The sequence below is a fragment of the Sander lucioperca genome, chromosome 11 (genome assembly GCF_008315115.2).
Source record: "Sander lucioperca isolate FBNREF2018 chromosome 11, SLUC_FBN_1.2, whole genome shotgun sequence".
Lineage (NCBI taxonomy): Eukaryota > Metazoa > Chordata > Actinopteri > Perciformes > Percidae > Sander > Sander lucioperca.
In genome coordinates, this window is record NC_050183.1 from 22,433,517 (window position 1) to 22,455,829 (window position 22,313).

The window sequence follows — 22,313 nt, forward strand, 5'->3', positions numbered from 1 at the left end:
CATAAACTCAGTGAAAGAAAAGGGCGGATTGGTTGAGAAGGAAAAGGGAAGGATGAGGTAGAGAGACAGAAGACGGTTGAGCCTGTGAGGACTACAAGGTTACATTAGTACCCAGAGGCTTTTTTTTTAAAGATTATTGCAGTGAATGTGAGCAGCAGAAACATCAGACCTTCAGAAAGAGATCAAGACCTACTCCTGGCTACAGTTCTCCTCTGAGGCGATTCTCTCATTTCTCCCGTTAGTGAATGTGAGTGTGAACACTGAGGACCAGATGGCCACCTCCTCCCTCCTCCTTTTTTCTGCCTGCATCCCTCTCCTTACGCGACACTTCTCGCCTCCCCTTCTTCGCGGCTCCCTTACCTCCCTGGAGTGTGTGTGGGTGTGTGGCTGGATTTTCTGCCAGTAGCTAAACAGACTGATGCATGCTGACATTTTCTCCAGCAGAAAGAAAAGAAATGAGAGAGCTGTCCTCCTCCTCCCGTCGTCCTCCCTTAAAAGAAGCTGTCAGCTTCGACTGGCCTTGTTCAACACCGGCACACACACACACACACACACACACACACACACATACACACACACACACACACACACACACACACACACACACACACACACACACACACACACACACAGAGTTTTCCCTGCTATAACACACAAATACACATACTGTACTGTATGTGTGCACCAGACTCTTCCTCTCTTGCTGACAGGCTGGAGTCAGACCTGCTCCATCCCCGTCACTAATGCTCTCTCTTCAGGATGTGACAGGGAGGAAACAAGGTTGACTTGAGCTGAAGTCATGCTGTAGCTCAGGGGCAGACGAAGAGGAAATATCACCATTCTGTTAATGTTGTTTTAAATAGCCGTGTCTTCGGGCCAGACAGTGAGCACTGCCACCGCACTGTCAGTGCTGAGGAGAATCTACAAGGGCTGATCCATTTGATTTGACACAGGCTAATTCAATAGGATTTCATTTGAGTCTGTTGAATTAAATTTCGCAGCGTAATGAATGATTAAATTATTTGAGGATGTGCTTTACAGTATGTTTTTCGATTAAATGCAAGACAGCAAAGATCTGTTTAGTTTCAGGAGATTTTTCTCATGTCAAAATAAATATAAGCTTTAAACACACGTGTGCTAAGTAGAGAATTACATACAACTTGCAGCTACAACAACATTGTGAGACACATAAAATACAAAACACAAAGTAACTGAAGTATGGGCAACACAAAACAAGCAGGCTGAAACAAATCAGTGAGAAGTGCTAAATAGACACATCAAATGTGGAGCTGCAAGCTAGTGACTCTAGTAGCAGTGGCACAGACACCTTTTTCCTCCCTGTTTACAATCCAGTGACATTTCTAAACACCTTAACCCCCTGGTAGATGAATGGTTTATATCTGGTTAAGACGCAAACCATATACCGGCTCCAATTCCATCAGGGGACCTTTGTTAGATGTCATACCCCTCTCTTTACTCCTTTCCCTCATTGGCTGTCTTTATACAACAGCTGTGTAATAAAGCTGAAAAATGCCAAAAGAATCATCTTTTAAAAATGTGAATTAAAAACTGTAACTTTGCATTAAAAAATAATCTCTGTGATCAATTTCAAACGACATATTTGAGTTAGAAGAGGAAGAGACTTCCAAGCTATATGAGCTACATTACTTTTGTAAGAGTGCAAACTGGTCCAATGCTAAAATTAGAGAGCTGCTCTCCCTCCCGTCTGTATCACCTTTCAAATGTGGAGTCTGTAACATTTCTTGGTTCATTTATCTTATATAATTTGGTTTTCACACATAGATCATTGAAGTATTTTAAGGTCCTGAAACTCAATTTTCTGTATGAGCTTCCATAAACAGTGTGTGTGTCGCATATTTCTCTGCACCAATCAGGATTCAGCAATATTTGAATTAAAATCTGATGGCAGTTATTGGGTTGTTTACTCATGTTGCCAGGCCATTGTCAATCAAACCTGATCAAACCACACCAACACAGTCCTGAAGAAGTTTAGCTGAGTTTTTTAGTGTTAGAAGCCTAAAAAAATAGTTGTTATTGTATTGTTTTTTCTCAACTTAATGATGCTTTGATTGTTGAGAATTTGGCAACAAATAAAAATATTAGTAGAAATGCAATTTGAAACCATGGTTATACCTTTGGTATAAGGTGTTCAAAATCTGATTTGCTTTTCTCCTGGGATTGGTTTGCTCACTGTACACTAAAATATGTAAGATTGTCTTGTTTGTGCCATTTCTCTGTGTGATTTCTTTTTATTCTCACCTCAGCAAGATTGCAACAGATTGCCATAACTTTTACAGAAAAATGTGTCAAGGTTTTTTGCAAACATGTCAACATATACATTTGGCAGATAAGTTACGAATTAGTGTCTGAAATGTCTGAAAGGTGGCCTTTTTTAATTTAAGTTACTTAAGCTTTTCCCTCCCAATTCTTCTACTGCCTTGTTTTTTTTACATCTCTTCTCCCCGCCTCTGTCCTCCTCTGCCCCTTTAGTGTTTCTCAAACCCCTCTGTCCCTTTCTCATTTTTTCCCTTTTTTTTCTTTGTCTCCTAGTTCGAATCCCTTCTGCTGACATTGCAGACATATGCCGCTGATGTAAACTAGTGTAATGATTACTACAGCCATCAGGGACTCATAATGACAAGATCAAAACACATACTGTACACCACACACACACACACACACACACACACACACACACACACACACACACACACACACAGGCACAGTCTCACTCTTCCTTCTCTCTCTGTGTGTGCGTGTGCGTGTGTTCTTTAGATTCTGAGTAATAGGAAAGGTCTGCTACCAGAACCCAACCTCGCCCAGCTGTTAACCAGTGTGACCAACCCTACTGCCCTGCAGATCCTCATGAGACCGTACCACACTGGGAAAAGAGGAGGTATGTGCTGCTGCATGGATCAGCATTTCATTTCCAGAAGTTATGATATACAGACATTATTTTAATAAAGTCTGAATTTGTAATATACCCGATACTTTTTTCATCATGATTTCTTTTAGCCCACTGAATTATACATAGTGACCTTCATCAGCATATGTCATGTAATGTACAACACCTTGGGCTATTAGTGTGCAATGACATTGCGCTAGATTTCTCTGACATACTTTTTAAGAGCTGAATAGATTGGAGTGCACTAGAGAGGAGAGTTGATAGAGATCCACTGGCACAACAGGAGATGTAACACATCCCTTTGAAGTTAAAGGTCTGGTCTGAGGAGCAGATTACCACACATGCCATGAAATGACATGTGTGATTGTAAGAAGATATTAATGAAGGGTCCAGGCAAGATAGGGGTAGAAAACATAACATGACTGTACTGTAACATAACATCTGCTGAGGAAGTCTGTTTGATGTGGTCAAAAGCTCAGAGAACAAGCTAGTAAATGGACCTTGATGTTAAGACACAGATTCTGAATTTACAACTCTTACAACCAGTAAAATCTAGAGCTTTTTTGTTATTGTGCAAACATTGAGTTTGCAACTAGTGCAGTTCCCTTGTCAATGTCCAACTAAAAAACCTTAAACTTAAAAATAGTTTATCAAATTTGCATGCACATTTAGAACAATCTTTGAGATTGTAAAGCAAATCAGCATCCTGAACTTGTTTCTTTGAGTAGTCTTTTGCTCCTGAGGGGTCTTGGATAATCATCACAGATCCACTTTAAGAGTCTGTTAGGCCCTCCTATATACTGTTATCACCTCGTCGACGGCTTCATTATTTGATGAATGGCTAATCAGGTATTAAAATGTAATCATGTGACATTAGTGGAACAAATGAGAACAGGAAGGGGAGATGATGAGGGAGGTGGGGGAAGCTCTCTTAAAGAAGAGCACGCACAATTAAAGTCTAAAATTAGGACCCTGATTAAATGTTAAACTTCTCTACCTAGTCAGGAGGAAGGTACCATTAGCATTGACACTTACATTTATTATGAGGAGGCCTTATGATTCAGAGAAAGACGACACACGCTCACAAAAGCCAAAGAAAGTGTGTGTGTACTGTATGTGCGTAGTTGAAGCGTGGCAATGGCCTGAAGGTGAGAAAAGCCTTGCTTGAAAATGTGCTAACGTGTTAATGTTGGCAAACCCTGATAAATTTTGTTTTTTCCATTAAATATATTTTCTGTAGTTTTTTCACTCTAGCTTAAAAGCAACAAGCCTTACTAGTATATAGCCAAACTGTTATAATCAATGAAGTCAATGCAAAACTTGCTTCTTGTTGTTGCTATGGTGATTATGTGTCCGCTGATGGAAGAAAATACAATGTAACTGCAAATTTTCAACATTGGATCAATTCAAATTATTCAGCATTACAACGAAGCCACACCGGGTGTTGAAACTGTTGTAATAAGCCACAATTTTGCGGTGCTTCTTCTTCCTCAAGACTTGATCAGTATTAACAGCAGAAGGAAACTATTGTATGTTCATTACTTGATTCTTTTTGTAAGAAAAGACAATTATTGGTGCACAAACATGCACAGCTGTAACCATTTCATTAGATTCCTCAGCAGGCAGGTTGTCTTTATCACAGCTATGCAGCGAGCTTAACACACTAGTAATACAATTACAGTGAGAAGCACTGATTGATGAATGTATTGTCTGTGTTTTTAGGGAAGTACGGACGTCACAACAGCCTGCCATTCCTCAGACCTCCTCTCACCACAGCTCTGCTCACTTTGGGAAAAGCACACCAGGTCACAATAACATCAACACCTGTGTGGGATTTATATACTTGTGTGTGTGTGTGTGTGTTTGTAACCATAATGTCTACTTTCCTTTACCTTGCAGAATGCTATGCTGGGTAATGGACTAGTCCTCCAGAACCTCTTGCATATGCAGCTCGCACAGCAACAGCTTCTTCACATCAAAGACAAACGCCTCAGCAACGTAAGACGTGTGTGTGTGTGCGTGGGTTAAACATAGTTGTCGGCATAGTGCATATGTGCTCTTACATTTTCATCTTCAGCACTTAATACATAATGAAACTAATCTACCCCCAAAAATCACGCAACCTAATTGCTTCCCTTCTGTTTAAAAGGAAGATCTTGTGGTGTTAAAGTGTCCCTCCATATTTTGATTTGCACATTTTAAAATGTCTTTGGTGTTTTCTTTAATTGCTTAAGTGAACGTTAAAAGTCACAGTGACATATGATGAGAAATTAAAAATCCAATTATTTTTGACCCTTCATCACCCCCCATTTTTTAAAACTCTACATCATGGCTTTTTCTTTCCCACTGTTTTTCTTAATAATAAAAAATTATAATTTCCTCTGGCTTTCCAAATAATATATTCAATTGTAAGTGCAGAGGAGAATGTAAAAAAGGAGAAATGATAATACATTCTGTATGCATTTAACATACAGTTGGTGCTTTTCTTCTGCAGTGTAATTTACACTGCATGTTTGATACTCAGTTATCCTTATCTCTCCCTCATCGTCTCTCTTATCTCTGTTCTCTTCTTCACCATCTCCCTTTCTTTCTTTTGATAACTTTTTCACTCCACTTTTTTCTCCTTCATTCTTTACATAATCTCTATATTACTTTTCTCCTCTCTCCTCCACAGGTCTCCAGTCTGCTCGGGGACCCGTCCAGGCTGCTGATGCAGAAAGCTTTGTCTCTACGGCCTCCAGGCCTTGTGTCGCTGGGGAAAGGCCTCCTGGGAGACTCCCCTACAGGTGAGCAGCACCCAGTAAGCCCTCGTCAAATGACTTGGTGTCATTACTGCAAACTAATAAGACAATAATGAGACCTGCAGTACGTCCCTCACCAGTGTTTTTGTTAACCACCTGTTTCAAGCAGTAAAGAGAGTACATATGCCTCAGTATCCCACAGAGTATTTGTATTTTCTCAGGTATCACTCTCTCATTAAAATGACCACTTCTTACTGAAAGTGTAATTTTTCAATTTGATGTGTAGCAAGCTGAGTATTTTTGAACAATAAAAGGATGTAAACACAGAAGAAGAGGGTGATATACATGTAAACGGATATGTAAACAACCTTCAATCATACTATGTTAATGCTGGGTGTTGGGGTTGCCCCTCGCAGATTCCTCGGCAGATTCCTGAATGCCTCACAGTTGTACATTATTGTGTACAATTCAAATCTCAAGCTGAGAAAAGCTGTGTTGTTTTAAATGGAAATTACATATCACAGACACAAGCATATATCACAGTGGAGGTCTCTCAAAAAATCTGCAAAGACAACAAAATGACAATGATGATGTTTGTGTGCGTGTGTGTGTGTGTGTGGGGGGGTCTGTTTGGCTTTTATCAGCGCATGTGTCTGCTGGGATTCTTAGCTAAAGACTTTTTAGAGCTCATTCTGTTATTGTGCTGTGGGGGACATTTGTCACAGCAATATTGGATTTATAATAAGTGTGTGTGTGTGTGTGTGTGTGTTCACTTTTAGTGTGTGAGACGATATTTAAATTATATGTGCTTGTGTGTACATATTTGTGTTTATTAAACCCTGGAGTGAGTGAAATATTGGGAGTGCGGAGAAAAGTGCTGGGCTGTAAATAAACATGATAAGTGATGATGTGCGAGCAGGAAACCCATTCTCAGATATTACAACTGGCTCTGCAGAGACGGTCGGGCTGAGCTCTCAGTTTCCAGCCTACCTGAGTGATTTGTCTGTCCAGAGGAGACAGAGGCGCTGATGGTTGTTAGTAAAAAACATTTCAGAGGTTTATCTGGCATCTCTCCTCTCCTTGCCTTCATTTCCCTTTACATAATTTATTTTACATTGTTGCTCTGTGCTGTATTTTTATGTCTTTCCTATCTTTTACTTTCCTTAACTTTATTTTGTTTCTTCTTCTTTCCTTTTTTGTACCTTTTTGCCTCCTTTTATTTTATTTCTTCACCTTTCCTTTCTGTTGTTTTCTATTTTTTCCTTTCCTTTGTCATTTCTTTCTCTTTCCTTTTCTTAACTTTCACTTTGTTTCTTCTTGTTTCCTTTCCTATTCTTACCTGTCTTCTCCTTTCCTTCTCTGTCCTTCTTTTCCTGTCACAGAGCTGGGCCAGGAGTCAATGCCATCCCACAATGCCACAGTAGTGGTATCAGCAGCAGGTGTGATGCCATACCTCCAGGGTCGAGCTGGAGGGGGAGAACTAAACAGCACCCATTCTATCTCCACAAACCCTTCTGCTTCCTCTTCTTCTTCTTCCTCCTCCATCTCCTGTGACAGGCAGCCAGCTCCTCCCGGAACCATGGTGAGCTCCCATCTGCAGGAACAGTGCTATTCCTTGGGTTTAAGTCACTCAGGCCTTGGTCCGCCTCCACCTAAACCCCCTGGAGGAGTTTATACGGCAACAGGCCAGCGCCACAGCTCAGATGGCTGCCCCCTGGCTAGCATGGTGAGCACAGAGAAAACAGAAACACACACACCTACACACAAACACCCACCCACCCACCACTGGGCCATATAACTCCACTGTCCCTCCTGTAGCGTAAATCAATTGTTCACTACACATGTACAGTATTAGATTTGGAATATTAATATTGGATGTTAATCTATAATCACTTATAAATCAATATGCACTCGTGAATTATAGGGCACCACTCTGTTTTTCGACACTCAGATTTGAAGGAAATATTCTCAAATCTAGAATATAATGTACTTTAATCACCAGTGATTGAAAATGTAATATTTCAGTCTCAAATTGAAAGCCGTGATACGTAACCGTGTATTGTCCCAGAATTCATGAATAAGATAGACGGACAACGACTTTATCAATAAGGAAAAGGGTTTATTAATCAGATAATAAGAATAATAGCATCACATACATGTAACTAGAATCAGTAAACGGAATAAATGATAGTTATCACAGACTATGAGTTGATATATAACTAGTGATGGGAAAATGGATTCAAACGGATAAGGAAAACGGAAGAAAAAGGAGGGTTGATTAACGAATCATAACTAATTTAACCTGTGTATGCTCAACAAAGGGGCGACATCAACTTAAACCATCAGCTGTTCGTTTGGCTTGTCTTACTTATTCAGTAATTCAATTCAATTCAATTTTATTTATAGTATCAAATCATAACAAGAGTTATCTCGAGACACTTTACAGATAGAGTAGGTCTAGACCACACTCTATAAAGCCCCAACAATTCCAATAGTTCCCCCAAGAGCAAGCATTAGCAGTGGCTATTGCGACAGTGGCGAGGAAAAACTCCCTTTTAGGAAGAAACCTCGGCAGACCCAGACTCTTGGTGGGCGGTGTCTGACGGTTGGGGTTATGACGGTACAGGATGTAGCGTGGCACAGCAGAGCATGGGTGGACGCGGTGGACGCAGCAGGACGTAGACGGGCATTGCAGGGAATCGCAGAGCGTAGCAGGGTGTAGCAGGTCCATAGCCACAGCTGCACCCAAGACCCAGGTCTTGGTGTCGCCCTAATCCGAGGCGATGTTCTGGGCGAAGAAGAAACATAAGGACTCCGGGGAGTAAACTCCCCAGAGCTAGGTGAGTAACAAGCACTTCTGAGACAGGATGTGCATAAAAGAAAAGAGCGTATCATAAGAAGGAACTTCCCCGGCAGTCTAGAATTATAATAGCATAACTAGGAAAGGCACTATATTATTGATTATACGATAGGTAAATCTGATGACTGTAAAGAGAAGCAGAGAAAAGCAGGGGTGCTGTGTCTGCAGCTATATACCTTGCCCCGCCGTTCTAGGCGTTCACTGCAACTCCTCACTCCCTAACTATAAGCTTTATCAAAGAGGAGAGTTTTCAGTTTAGTCTTAAATGTAGTGACGGTGTCTGCCCCCCGAACCCAGATTGGGAGCTGGTTCCACAGGAGAGGAGCCTGATAGCTGAAGGCTCTGCCTCCCATTCTACTTTTAGAGACTCTAGGAACCACAAGTAACTCTGCATTCTGGGAGCGTAGTGCTCTAGTGGCGTGGACTCTAGGGCTGCAGCCTCTGTCCCGGGTCGATGGACACACAGAAGACGGTCAGACTCCTCCTTGGCCTTCCGTAACACCAGCTAATTTATTTATTTATTTTTTGTTTATTTAACCTTTATTTAAGCAAGGGTGTTCAAAAATAGTGGGTAAAAGACGGGGAACAGTTAGCACATACAGTGATCGGACAGGAGCACGGACATACGTGCTTTGAAGGCAGTTAGTGGGATAAGGGTTTTAAATTTCAGGGTTTTTTGATACGTCAGTTTGTGTTGGCTGTGCCCGGGCACTTGCAGTGAAAGTCCTTTTAAGCCGGAAAGTGGCCGCTACAGGTAGACGAGCAAGCTCAGGAGAGCAGATGACGAGCTGATGACTCGGTTCAGAAATGAAGTTGTCTCTCTATGGAGTTAAACTTTGTTCTAATACTTCCAAGAACTCGGCTGAATAAAAAGCTCTTCGATTTATCAAACGAAAGTTCTGAGTTCACAGGTGAGAAAAAGAAAACAGAAAGTTAGGTTTCTCAGATTAGATTTTTTTTGGAGAAACTTCAAAAAGACAATGAGCTTCAAAATGTAGAAATGAAACTTAAAAGAAAGAGAAATAACAAAAGTAGCGAGGGAGGGGGCAGGGGGGGGGGCTTTGTAGATTTTAATTCAAAAGCGTAAGGTAGCAAAAAGGCACAAAAAGGTGTAAAAACAGCATGTAAAACGAACATAAGAGAAACCAAAAATTAATAAAAAAGAAGTATTAAGAGAAAATTGAGCTAAGGAGACAATAAGAAGATGAGAGAATAAGAGGAAGAGAGCAAGAGATTAAGAGCATAAGATAATAAGAGAAGATAAGAGTAAGATAACTAGAAAACTGAGAGATAAGAGAGTAAGAGAAGAGTCGCTGTCTGTGAGTTTTAACCGGCCTGTCCCTTTGTAACTTGAGGTACAGATTTTAAGTCTCACTATATCTGAATTTATTTAATTTGACTGTTAGGCCGCTCGAACGCATAAGATAACATAATTTTCACTATCATACTGACATTTAATCAACATGGAGACATTATATGGAGAATCAATCAGTTTAGCACAACATTTTCACAAGATCCATATTACTTTATACATTTAGAATTATAACAGGGTTAACTCAGTACATTAAGACATTTCTAAGATGAGACATCTTCCTTTAAACGTAACCTTAAAATGGAAAGAAAATAATAATAGAAAGGAAGACTTTTGAAAACTGATTGTTCCAGAGAACAATGTTTTGGCTTAGATACTTGTTAATGTTTTCAAACATCATGTTTTATCTTTTAACCTTACAAGAGAAAAGGCTTTTTGTGTGACAACTAACTGCTGTTTTTGCTAAACTTAACGCTGTCTCTGGTAACGGTGGCTGGGGTTGTGGAGTATAAACTTTCTCAGTTTTAATAAAGAGCAGGACAGAGTTGCTAACGTTAGCCTAATAACATCCATGATTGGCTTCCCGTATGCTAGTCGTGAATGTTTTTCTTCTTTCTTTTTTTAACCTGTAACCCCACACACTAATGCGTTTAGTTCATGATGTGCTCCTTGGCATTGGAATCAACTATTATTTACTTCTGTAGGTAGTTAGCCAGTTAGCTCTTACATTTAAGCAGACAAACACACAGTTTAATCTATTCCTTACACTTTTGCTTTTGTGCTTTTGGTTTTAGAAAAAAAAAGACACCACCTTCCAAACTTTTGAGTATCACTCTTACTACAGCCCCATGCACATCCATGATAAACTACTATTTAATGATGGGCATTTTCACTATTTTGTGACATTTTATGGACAACCCAATTTAAATAAATAAATAAATGAAAATAAAAAAAAAATAAAAAAATATTAACACATTCCACACGAAATATAAATAATTGGTTGTTGCAGCCCTTCAGTACTCACTCTCTTTCTATGCCTCTACGCACCTGTCTCTTGTCGACAGGTATTTATTCCTGATTAAACCTCATCAGGGCTTCAAAGCACACAAACACACACATCTAGTGAGCCTATGAATAAACAGACTTCAAAGAAAAAAAAGTCCTTCAAGGGTTCTCCCTTTGGGAAATTCCAATAATGCACTTCACTCTCACCCTTATTTACTGATACAATACAAGGCCTTCTCTTATGCTCTGTTATGTTTGTACACCTGTCTGCACACACTGAATACCTGTCTGCCTGGTTTATATAACGCACTGCTATGCGAACAGCTTCATCTGAAATAAGTCAGTGTACAGAGATAATCAACGTGCTAAGGTTCTTAGGGGAACTGATTCAAGTCCCAGCGCCATCTTCTCTAAAGTGTCTTTAATGGAGGGAAAGTGTAATTAAACAGAGTACAATCCTCCCAGGTTTCCACAGCCTCTTCAGCATTTCATCAGAATATATGCAACATTAAAAACCTTCAGCGAGGTTGGTATATTGGTGTGGTTGAAAATCCAAGTTAAGAGTGAGGATAGAAGGGATGCAAAGTGGTGGATCAGCGGTTGAAGGGCAGACTGACCAGTAATTCAATTTGCTGTAAAGCTTACAGACTGACTTTTGTTTTCTTTTACCGGCTGATGGCTCTGTAAATGATACCATTTCAATATGTTTCTCTCTCGTTAGGTAAGCAGTGGTCAGGGCTCTCTGTTGGGCGATCCTCCTAAAGAAGTGAGACTGCCCTCCAATCCTTATCTGAACCTGGCCAGTGTCATGCCAGGGATGGTTATGCAAGGTGAGCACACAAACACACAACAAATGAAGGAATACCTTATCCTATTGTATATGCAATCAGCTGTGTTAAGGTAGCTCTTTCAGTACTTTTGACCATCTGACAAAATCATATCAATTCCTGTTGCACATTTATACATTTATTTATAAAGTCTAAAGATGCTCACTTAGTTCAAGTCATTTTTTAATAAAAAAATGTTTGTACACGAAACCCATTAGGTTGTCACGTGAACAAACGCTTTCACCTCTATTATTAAAAATAGGACTTTGACAAAACTATATGACTCTTGTTAAAGGAATACTAATATATATATATATATATATATATATATATATATATATATATTAGGGCTGTCAAAATAACACGTTAATTTCGATTAATTAATCTGAGAAAAAACGCGTTAAAAAAAATAACGCAGATTAATCCATTCCATATTGACGTTTGATCCGGAGCCGTTCTAGCCACCATTCGACTGTAAAATGAAGGAGGGAGACGAGAATGTGCTGCCTGGATCATTAATTGGAACATTTACTTGTAAAAATCTTCTTCCTGCCAACCCTGACTACCGAAATCTGGTGCCACTGATATGTCTGCACTTCTCTCTGATGCTCTGAAACACACTATACAGATAACACAAACACCGCTGCACGTGACGCTAGTTAACACTATACTCAACAGCAGCTAACGTTAGCCTACCGCTAGCTAGTAGCTGGATTAAACACGGTTAAAATGCTGACAGCTAACACTAAACGGTGTAAAGTTCAACTGTGTTTTACTGTAGAGGATTCAACACCGGTATGTAACAATCTGCAGCTGCCGTCGAAAAAACAACACAGACGGTGCGTTCAATGAAACTGGTAAACTACAGCCTTGTGGTGAATTTGAAGTTATTGTAAATGTCCTTTTCCCATCTGGTGGTTGTTTTTGTCGTTCAACAGCAATTTACTAGTGAAATAAGTTATTGTTATTGTTATACATTGTTATTAAATCATTTCATTTTGACCATATGGCCTTAGCAATAAACAAGCCGTTCTTTAATGTCAACGACTGTTGTTTAATACCCTTTTTTTTCTTTTCTTTTTTTACTTTCTTAAAAAATATCGGTTCAGGCACCGTTAATCATGTATGCGATTAATTTCGATTAATTAATCACAGAGTATGTAATTAATTAGATTACATTTTTTAATCGATTGACAGCCCTACTATATATATATATATATATATATATATATATATATATATATATATATATATATATATATATATATATATATATATATCTTTTGAGTATAAAAGACTGTAGGGTTGAAAGGCGTCTCTACAATGTTTAAAATGTTCTTCATGTAAGGAGGCAGCTATGGTTCAAGATCACAGTGATGACCAGGATCAGGGAGTTAATAGTCCTCCTATGAATAGTACTCCTTTGAGAAATTTTGCAATGGTAATGTGTACATAAATGTGATTACCCACAACATGATCTAACTCATTGTGCCTCCTTCACTGTTGCTCAGGGTCAGTGGGGAGTAAAGCACAGGGAGGACAGCCTGGCTCTGGGGTTTACGGCAGCTCGGTTGCTCCCGTCGTCTCCCAGGGTTCCGGCTCCTTCTCCCACAACGCAACAGCTACAACCACAGCCCAATACAGCACTGATCCCTCCACTGACTACAGCCAATACAACCAGGCCTACACACAGGTACAGATGCAGACACACTAAACAGAAATGCAATGTATGAAAGAAATATGGTGTTGGATGAATGGATATGGGTCTGCCTATTTACAATTATGTCGCTCGGCCTAAAATGTTAGAGAGAGGGATGGTGGCTGAATAGATGATCGATGGATGGATACATAATGAGTGGATTGGTGAGAGCAGCAGTGACAGAGTGAGCTGTAACTACAGGAGGCAGGGGGTGGCAGAGATGAGAATGGGTATGGATATTTGGACAGACAGGATTTGGCACAGAGCGCTGTCTTTCCATCTGTCCCTGCTCCCTCCGTCTCTCTTAACGCTCCACTCTGAACAAGTCATGAAGCTTCCCTACTGGCTGTTTGTCTGCATCTCTTTCTCCCCGTTTCTCTGTGCTCTCGTCGTAGTTATGCCTCCTCCAGCAGCAAGTGACATATCTGACGTTTGCAGCACGATGAAAACCCAATTTCAAATGTTAATTACAATCTACTCCTCCAAACGAATGAATCATGATTAGATAACCAACAAAACAGTGCGTTTAATTTGTCTTGAAAGACAAGACAAAGGAGAGGAACAGCAAGAGCCGTCGGCAGGAACAATCATTTATGGATGACAAAGAATGACTGAAATAAAGAAGGAAGCGAAAAAATCTGCAAACACAAGAAAATGACTGAGCAAACATTCTGCATCTGATGTTTGCTTGTGTGTGTGTGTGTGTGTGTGTGTGTGTGTGTGTGTGTGGGTGTGGGTGCGGGTGCGGGTGCGTGTGTGTTCCATAGGAGGCCATGCAGCAGTGGTACCAGCACTACCAAGCACAAGCTCAAGCTCACACCTACAGCACCGCTGCTCAGCAGGACAACACTGCCACAGACTACAGCAAGGAGCACACACAGGTAAACATACACGCATGCACACACACACACACACACACACACACATTTGTAATTGTGTGTTTGTGTGTCCGAAATTATTCCTCATCATTTTTAGTGTTTCAGGTTGGTTTTTTTTAACAAAAAGCTTGGGACACGGATATAGTAAATGAGGAGAAAACACTAACAACAATGCAGATCAACCAAAATTCTTCCAAGTCACTAAACATGACTACTGAAACTGCAGAAAGAATGCTTGTTTTTTAGTATTTTTAAAATCTAATTTTAACTGGCTTCACTGAATGTTTTGCATTGATAGTTTCCATTTTTACCTTTTTTTGTATTACTTATAATAGATACAGATTCATTCCTGGATCTTTATAAAACATAAAATGGAAAATTCAAACATTGAGTCCTACAGAATTTGTAAATTAACCTCTTGTGTTCCAGGCTCCTCCGGTGACGACCTATGGGGATTACAGTTCCTACATGCAGGCAGTCACTCAGTACTACTCCCAGCCTGCAACAGCCAACCAGGCCTACGTCAGCAAGGTACACACACACACGGCTGACCCCAACCAAAACATAATTCTAACCACAAACCCCAGAACCCTAAAATGGCAAAGACCCAGAAGCAGAAATGTCCTCACTGTCAATGTGCTGACTACTTTAAGAGGAAGAGGCTCTAGTATGACCCAAACCACCTTAAAGCCTAAAGCTTATGGAAGGAGGCGTGCACACACACACTGCGTCTGCTGGATGTCACAGCTCCCTCTAGTGGCCTTTCTGTGGCTGCCATTTTGCATCCCTACAGTAGGTACTGAGTTAATAGAATTTGGGGGTTGCAAATGGCTCAAGTGAAAGCAAGCCATAGTGCTCTTTGATCCTGGCACTAATGTACACACACACACACACACACACATAGACATAAACACGGTGTTGCTTTTGTCCTGTTCAAGCCTTAAACTCTTTAACTTAAACTGTTGTTTCTCAGTCAGTGTGTCACGTGTACTCAAATATTATCTTGTACATTTTTCTAATATAATGTAAATGTAAGGTACCCACACACAGCTGACCCCAACCAAAACACAATTCTAACCACAAACCCCAGAACCCTAAAATGGCAAAGACCCAGAAGCAAAAATGTCCTCACTGTCAAACAAACACAGACGCTCATCAGTTAAGAGTCCAGTCCAGCATGTGCCAGAGAGGAAAGTATTAAATTAATTGTTTCCTTAAATTAGTGAGTAGCAATATTAATTTTAGGGGGAAATTTCAAGGGCAAAAAAATATTAGTTTAAGACAATTCATTACTAAATCATGCATACAAATTACTATTTATTTATGTAATAATAATTTTGAAATAATCAGAAATTTTGATCCATAATAACTGACGGGCTAAGTACAAAACCAGAAGCTCTTTAAAACCAAGTCAAACAACACCCTGGCCTGCAGACAGTGTAAGTGATCTGAGCTGCAGCCCTCACAGCACCACGCTGGTATTTACATGCAGTTTGTCTTTGACCTCTCTCTAAGACATTAATACCCTGTTAGAGGGAACACATCACTCTGCACCCAGCAGCTGATACCAGACATCTCCACACACCCTGAGCAGCCAGGTCCAGGCTTATCGGCTGCTGCAGGTCGTGTGTGTGTGTGTGTGTGTGTGTGTGTGTGTGTGTGTGTGTGTGTGTCTGTCTGTCTGTCTGTCTGTCTGTCTCTGGGTGTCTCTGTGTGTCTGTCTCTGTCTGTCTCTGTGTCTGTGTGAAGTGTTTGCTTGAAGGTGCGGCCAGAGTTGCATTCTGGTCTACTGAGCTAACTGTTGGTGGAGACACTGATATCCTGGAGAAAATGGTGCAATGGGTTTCTAACATGCAGGTATTAAACTGAACTGAAAATATGTTGACATGATACTGTAGCATTTATTTTTGGCTGGTTGACCACAAGAAAGAGAACAAGCCCATACAACAACAGAGAGGAGGTGAGTGAGTGATGCTGGTGTAGTGTGTTATCTATTAACATCAGTATGTCTCATAATAGCCACTAGGGGGCAGAAAGGTTTTACATTAATGAATAAATGAAAGAATGTGAGTCAGTTGCTTTGTCTACAAAATGGACCCTAAAATGTAAGGGCTTTGGGTAACATTTTCTTTATTGTGTGTGTTTTTTTTTTATGAAAAAAATCACTTTCTGGGTTTTGGGGTGTTATTTTGTGTCATTGGTGCTTCCACACGCATACAAACTTTGAAAAAAAAACATCCATGCTGTTTTGAGTGAGATACGGTTTCTGAATGTGTCCTGCCTTCAGTCTCCGGGTGAGCTGTTCAAAATCGGCACGGCTTTCTACGTCACTAGCCAAAACGAGGTGGCTAACCGTAGTTTGCTAGCGCTAGCATGCTAGCACGTTCTGAATGGCAAAACACTGCTACAACACACACTAGTTCACCATAATCTACAAAAGAACTACTTAAATGTCCCTGTTCTGCAGATATTCCACGCAAAGTTGGAAGTGCACCCTCATTTAGAAGAAGTCTCCTGGCTAATCCTGCCTTGTACTACTGAAGTTGTAGAAACAAACAGCTAGCTAGATGATGTGATCTTACCTAGCTACTGCGCATGTGCGACTGCCAACAAAGATGTTACAGCAGTGAGAGGTCTCACTCTGTAGCTAAAACAGAGACCTGAACACAGGGTGAAAAGAGGAGCTGCAGCAATGTGCAGGACAACAAAAATATGGTGTTTTTTGAAAATTAAACCATGTAAACCTATTCTGGTACAACCTCAAAATACAATTATGAACCTGAAAATGAGCATAATATGGCCACTTTAAGACGTTAAACCACCTGTCATCCAATGTGTGTGTGTGTGGGTGTGTGTGTGTGTGTGTCTCTTCTAGGAGGTAGATGTGTGTAAGCCTCTAGGAGTCTCTCTGCACGCAGTCAGTAACGGCGCCGCCCCTCCCCCGGCCGTCCTACCAGCTGCTGCCGTGCTCCCAGCCTACAGCACCCTGCCTTTAATGCCCGGCTTCCTGGGCGCGCCACACCCGGCGGCGGCCACGCCAAGCCCCGTTACACACACTGCCGCCACCGACTGGAACACCTACTACTATGTGAGTAGAGAAAATGCACACTAACTAACTAATACAGGATGTGACCCTTTTGTTGTACATCTGTGAGCAGTGGTGGAAAGTAACTAAGTACATTTACTCAATTACTATACTTAAGTACTATTTTGAGGTACTTGTACTTATCTTGAGTATTTCTGTTAAGCTATTTTATACTTCTACGATTGATTCGATATCACAATGCATCACGATGTGTCACCTCAATATTATAATATATCATTATAATATACATTCAAGCAGTCAAACATATATAAAATCCCCCTTTTTATTGTATCTGCTCTTGAGAAAGACCGAATGTAGCGGAGTGTGAACACAACAGACAAAAGGCAGAAACCAGGTCCAGGTCCGCATCGCGATGCATCAATGCAATGATTAATTTCAACACCCCTAACATTTATTTGATAACTTAAATTACTTTACAGATTTAGATTATTAATACACAATATGAATGAACTGATATGTTATGATGTGTTATTATATGTTAAGCTACCCAGCAGTATATAAAGTAATCAAAATTAGCTCCACCTTTACCAGCTGCAACATTACAGTGATTAACACATTAATACATCACTAATAATAATCCAGTAGTATAATATACCTTCTGAAATGGGCCGTTCTGCATGAGGAAAAAAAAAAGAATTCTTCATGTTTGTAAACCGTATTTTGTCTCTCTTAAACAATTCACAACACAAACATTCCAACAAAAAGAAGTGTGGAGATACTGCTAAATAAAGACAACTGGAAAAAGGAAATGACAAATAAGTAAAAAAAAAATTACTTTTGTAATTGCATTAAAACAGGGAAACATGTGACAGACAATCAGGTGCTATTACTCACAGCCTCTTCACCTCTAACTCATTTCCCTCTTCTCACTTCTGTCTCTTCAGAACCAGACGAGGGGCCATAAAAGGGAGTACCCTCAGCTGGCGGTGCAGGAAGTGACATCATCAGATGGCGCCTACATCGGGCAGCACTCCCAAGGCCTGGGAGGGCAGTACGCTGACTACTTTAAGAGGAAGAGGCTCTAGTATGACCCAAACCACCTTAAACCCTAAAGCTTATGGAAGGAGGCGTGCACACACACACTGCGTCTGCTGGATGTCACAGCTCCCTCTAGTGGCCTTTCTGTGGCTGCCATTTTGCATCCCTATAGTAGGTATTGCGTTAATAGAATTTGGGGGTTGCAAATGGCTCAAGTGAAAGCAAGCCATAGTGCTCTTTGATCCTGGCACTAATGTACACACACACACACACACACACACACACACACACATAGACATAAACACGGTGTTGCTTTTGTCCTGTTCAAGCCTTAAACTCTTTAACTTAAACTGTTGTTTCTCAGTCAGTGTGTCACCTGTACTCAAATAATATTATCTTGTACATTTTTCTAATATAATGTAAAGTATACTGTATCTGTACGTATAAGCTGCTTTTGTATCTGCAGCCAGGCAACCTGTCTGCCTGCCTGCTGAAACTTAGGACTACTCTTACAGTCGGGTGTCTCCCTCTCTGTCGCCTTTCAAACTCGCGCTTTGATTAATCGGTCGGGCTGACGTCTGTTGGTTCCCGCTTCAGTGTCTTTTCTCTTTTGCTTGTATTGCCCAGATTTCCTCTTTTATATCTCCCTGCTGTGGAGAATTAGAGTGTGTGTGTTTGAGTGTGTGTGTTTATGCGTGTTGATGCTGTTTCTGTAGGAAGTGTCAGCCATTTCAATCCCAATGTATGGGAGCACATCAGGAAAAACAAGGGCCTGACCCATTTAAAGCCCTTAATTGTGGTGACTTTTACAATAGCTTCCCTCAATGAATGGACCTTTCTTTATAAAGACTGGACAGAAAAGAAAAGGCTGGTGTAAATACAGTGTGTAATACAGAATATATAAAGCCATGCGTACCAGACAATATCACATTTAATGGACGTTTCCCAGCTCGCTTGTGAGCGTATTGTACTACATGAATGATAGGAAAACATTTACTCTGTCTGATTTTGTTTTCAATCCATACTTTTATTTATTTGTAATATAATATAATAATATTTCGAGGCATTGTGTTGACTTAAATTTAGTTATCTGGTTTAGTTTTTAACATTTAAGCCAAATATTAGGGCACAGACCTTTCTCTTCTCTCTATCTGTTTTAACACATTAGGGTGTTTGCGGGAAGATCTGTTGGGACTGTAACAGCAGCTTTACTTCCATTTCTAGCTGCAATTAAAATATGAAGGTTTCAGAATGTAAGTTTGCCCTGAATCCATACTGCTTACCAACTCAAAGCAGGTTTTGAGTAAGTAGCTGCACTGCAAAAGTGACAAAAGACAGAAAACCCAAACCTCTCAGTATGTAAATGTAAAAACCCCGGACATGAAGGAGCTGTCCACCGATGGAAAAAAAAATAAACGTAATAGTTGATGATAGTAATTCGCCTCCAGAAACAAAACAAAAAGCATTACATTTTTGAATAAAACATTTGGCTTTCTCTTTGTGAAGTTTAATTGGCAGTAATATTCTAAACGTTTGATAGCGTTCGCATGGTGCACATATTGCATCATTTCCATAACATGGTAAAGTATGTTTTTGTATACTGACTGCAAAACAAAACAAAAAAGATTAGTATATACAGTTGGTACCTATGATCTATGAGATTGGGACACAGGGAGAGTACCATCTGCAGAATCAAAAACATTTATCATTTTTCTGCTCATAATGTGCGAGTATAACACACTGGTAGAATTTCTGCACCTTATTTTGAAGTTTTTAGGGGAAACTGAAAAAAAAGCTAACCATTAATGTTCATCTTTCCTGAGCCGATTTCCTTCCAGCTGATATTTTACAAATGAACATAGAAATGTTATAATATTTGTGAAAGAAGATTTCTTTAGGATGTTTTTTTTTTTTTTTTATTAGAGCAAAGGCTGTGAACTCAATTATACTTCATGTCCAGAAGGTTTGATATCTATTACTGAGGAGAGGGCTTGTTATTTTAATATTACAGCGTGAACATTAGGTTTTTTTATGTGCTCAAACTGGCAATAACTATGGCTCCTACTACTGTAAAAAGTGGAATGTAAATTGTTTATTTTGTAGTGTGAATTTCATATACTCCTACGTAATGGCTCACACGCTTGGTAAAAGCTTTTTCTGCCTGTTTGTATGTCTCTTTGTATTCTGCTCGTAGGTATCTGATTATATATCGCGGAGCAGAATATTACTTGCATCACCATGGCAACCACGCTCACACACTGTGAAACCCAATAAGGTGAGATCAGATAATGCCTAAAAACTTCGGTTTAGTCCAGAAAAGTGGTGTGAGTTTCTCATCAAAGGGATAACAGCTGGCTGTAAACAGGACGTACACGATGTTTACAGACTTGAGTCAGAGTTGAGTGTCAATGGTGGTGTGCAGGCACGCTTATAATAGAGTACTAATAGAATGACTAAACATAAAACTAAAGGGCAATACATATCCTTCTATTCTTTGTACCTGCGCTTGACTCTCTTGCTGTCTGCTCTTTATCTAATTACATGTTTTTTTAACTCGATTTGACTGTGACGCGTTTCATGCTGTCGTGTCCCGCTTTTAGAGTAACATTAAACTGCAACTGCGACACATTTTGAAGCATGCATCCATAAAATGTTTTATTGAGGATATGGACAATACAAAGAAAAAAGGAGGGAAGTGTTAGAATGCAAAGAAAATTGGAAAATGTAATTTATTCTGCTAAATATGTGTACAAATACAGGCAGGAAGAGGATCAGGCAGAGTTGCTGCCGATCAAAGCCTGTTTTGTGTTCTTTGTCCCCATTGACTGCCTGTATGTATGCACTTATTTAGCATAATGATTTCCACCTTTTCTTTTTATTTAATGGCTCCTTTCCTTTTTTTTCTTCTTTTGTAGTACCTATTTGGAAAGTCTTTTGATGGAGGATATGGACAATTTACCCACACTCTTCTTGTTTTTACATTCAGTCATTTTCATACGCTGACATTTCCCAGAATCTAAATTTAGACAGTTAATGGTGTCCCGCTTTTCCCACTCATCGTAAAACCTAAAACTTGAGTTTACATATATATATATTACGTGTTAGATTTAGCTTGTAAACATTTTAAAAGTTAATCATGTTTTACTTTTTCTTCTTTACTTTATTTCTAGCAAATATAAACTTTATATTTAGCATGCGTTTATATTTTTAATTTCCATTTTTCTTCTAATTTTACTAACTTGTCTTTGCACTATTGCAGCTTATTGTCCAGACTGTCTCCTGTATGATTCTGACTATGACTTGTTGTGGCTGTGCTACTTTCAAATGCTTTTATTTGGGGGGGTTTCTCTTGGCCTGCACAGTATTACACAGTATTATGCTATTAAAATCAGATCAACATTTTAATTTTGCTTCAAGATATTTCACCTTCTGTTCAAATTTGTTCTATATCTGTCTTTGCAACCGATTTCCTTTTTATAATAATTTAAAATCACTCAATATAGGTTCAGTATATTGAATGGATAATCTTACTGTCTTCACATTACAGACAGAGCATGAGTACGTAATTTGAATTGCACAATTTATTTCTGTTGTTTTAATTAATTTAACACAGTCTTATATTGCACACCCAGCAATTTAGACAAAATATAGATATGTAGCTGTGTAGGTCTGTCTATCTTTCAAGCCCTTTCCTCACCTTCTCTGCGGTGCTGCTCCAACACCTGAACTGTCTGTTTGCTGATTTCTCTTTCTTGAAACAGCAAATAGAACTAATTTTGGGGAAAGGCAAGATATCCAGTATGTCAGCCTGCAAACACTTAAAGTTGGGGAGAAAGAGCCCCACTGTTTGTACTGTAGAAGCCATTTTGCATTTTCCCCTCGTAAGCAGTTCTTTTAATTAATTTTTTCCCCCCCATCATACCACTTTTATCAGCCTGATCCCCCCAGTGAATCATCTGTAACCCCTTAAGCCCCTGACAC

General features: G+C 39.7%; 1 protein-coding gene across 1 annotated transcript in view; it reads left to right on the top strand.

The window, feature by feature from the left end:
- The window catches only part of raver2 (ribonucleoprotein, PTB-binding 2), an 87,410-nt gene extending 65,317 nt beyond the window's left edge, over window positions 1-22,093 (top strand). The window contains exons 6-16 of the mRNA XM_031283817.2: window positions 2,797-2,917; window positions 4,649-4,731; window positions 4,826-4,924; window positions 5,601-5,712; window positions 7,050-7,393; window positions 11,566-11,674; window positions 13,183-13,364; window positions 14,138-14,251; window positions 14,678-14,779; window positions 17,124-17,336; window positions 18,239-22,093. Coding sequence (XP_031139677.1) covers window positions 2,797-2,917; window positions 4,649-4,731; window positions 4,826-4,924; window positions 5,601-5,712; window positions 7,050-7,393; window positions 11,566-11,674; window positions 13,183-13,364; window positions 14,138-14,251; window positions 14,678-14,779; window positions 17,124-17,336; window positions 18,239-18,379 — 1,620 coding nt within the window. The 3' untranslated portion in view covers window positions 18,380-22,093. The remainder of the gene's footprint in view (window positions 1-2,796; window positions 2,918-4,648; window positions 4,732-4,825; window positions 4,925-5,600; window positions 5,713-7,049; window positions 7,394-11,565; window positions 11,675-13,182; window positions 13,365-14,137; window positions 14,252-14,677; window positions 14,780-17,123; window positions 17,337-18,238) is intronic.
- Window positions 22,094-22,313: the final 220 nt, after the last annotated feature.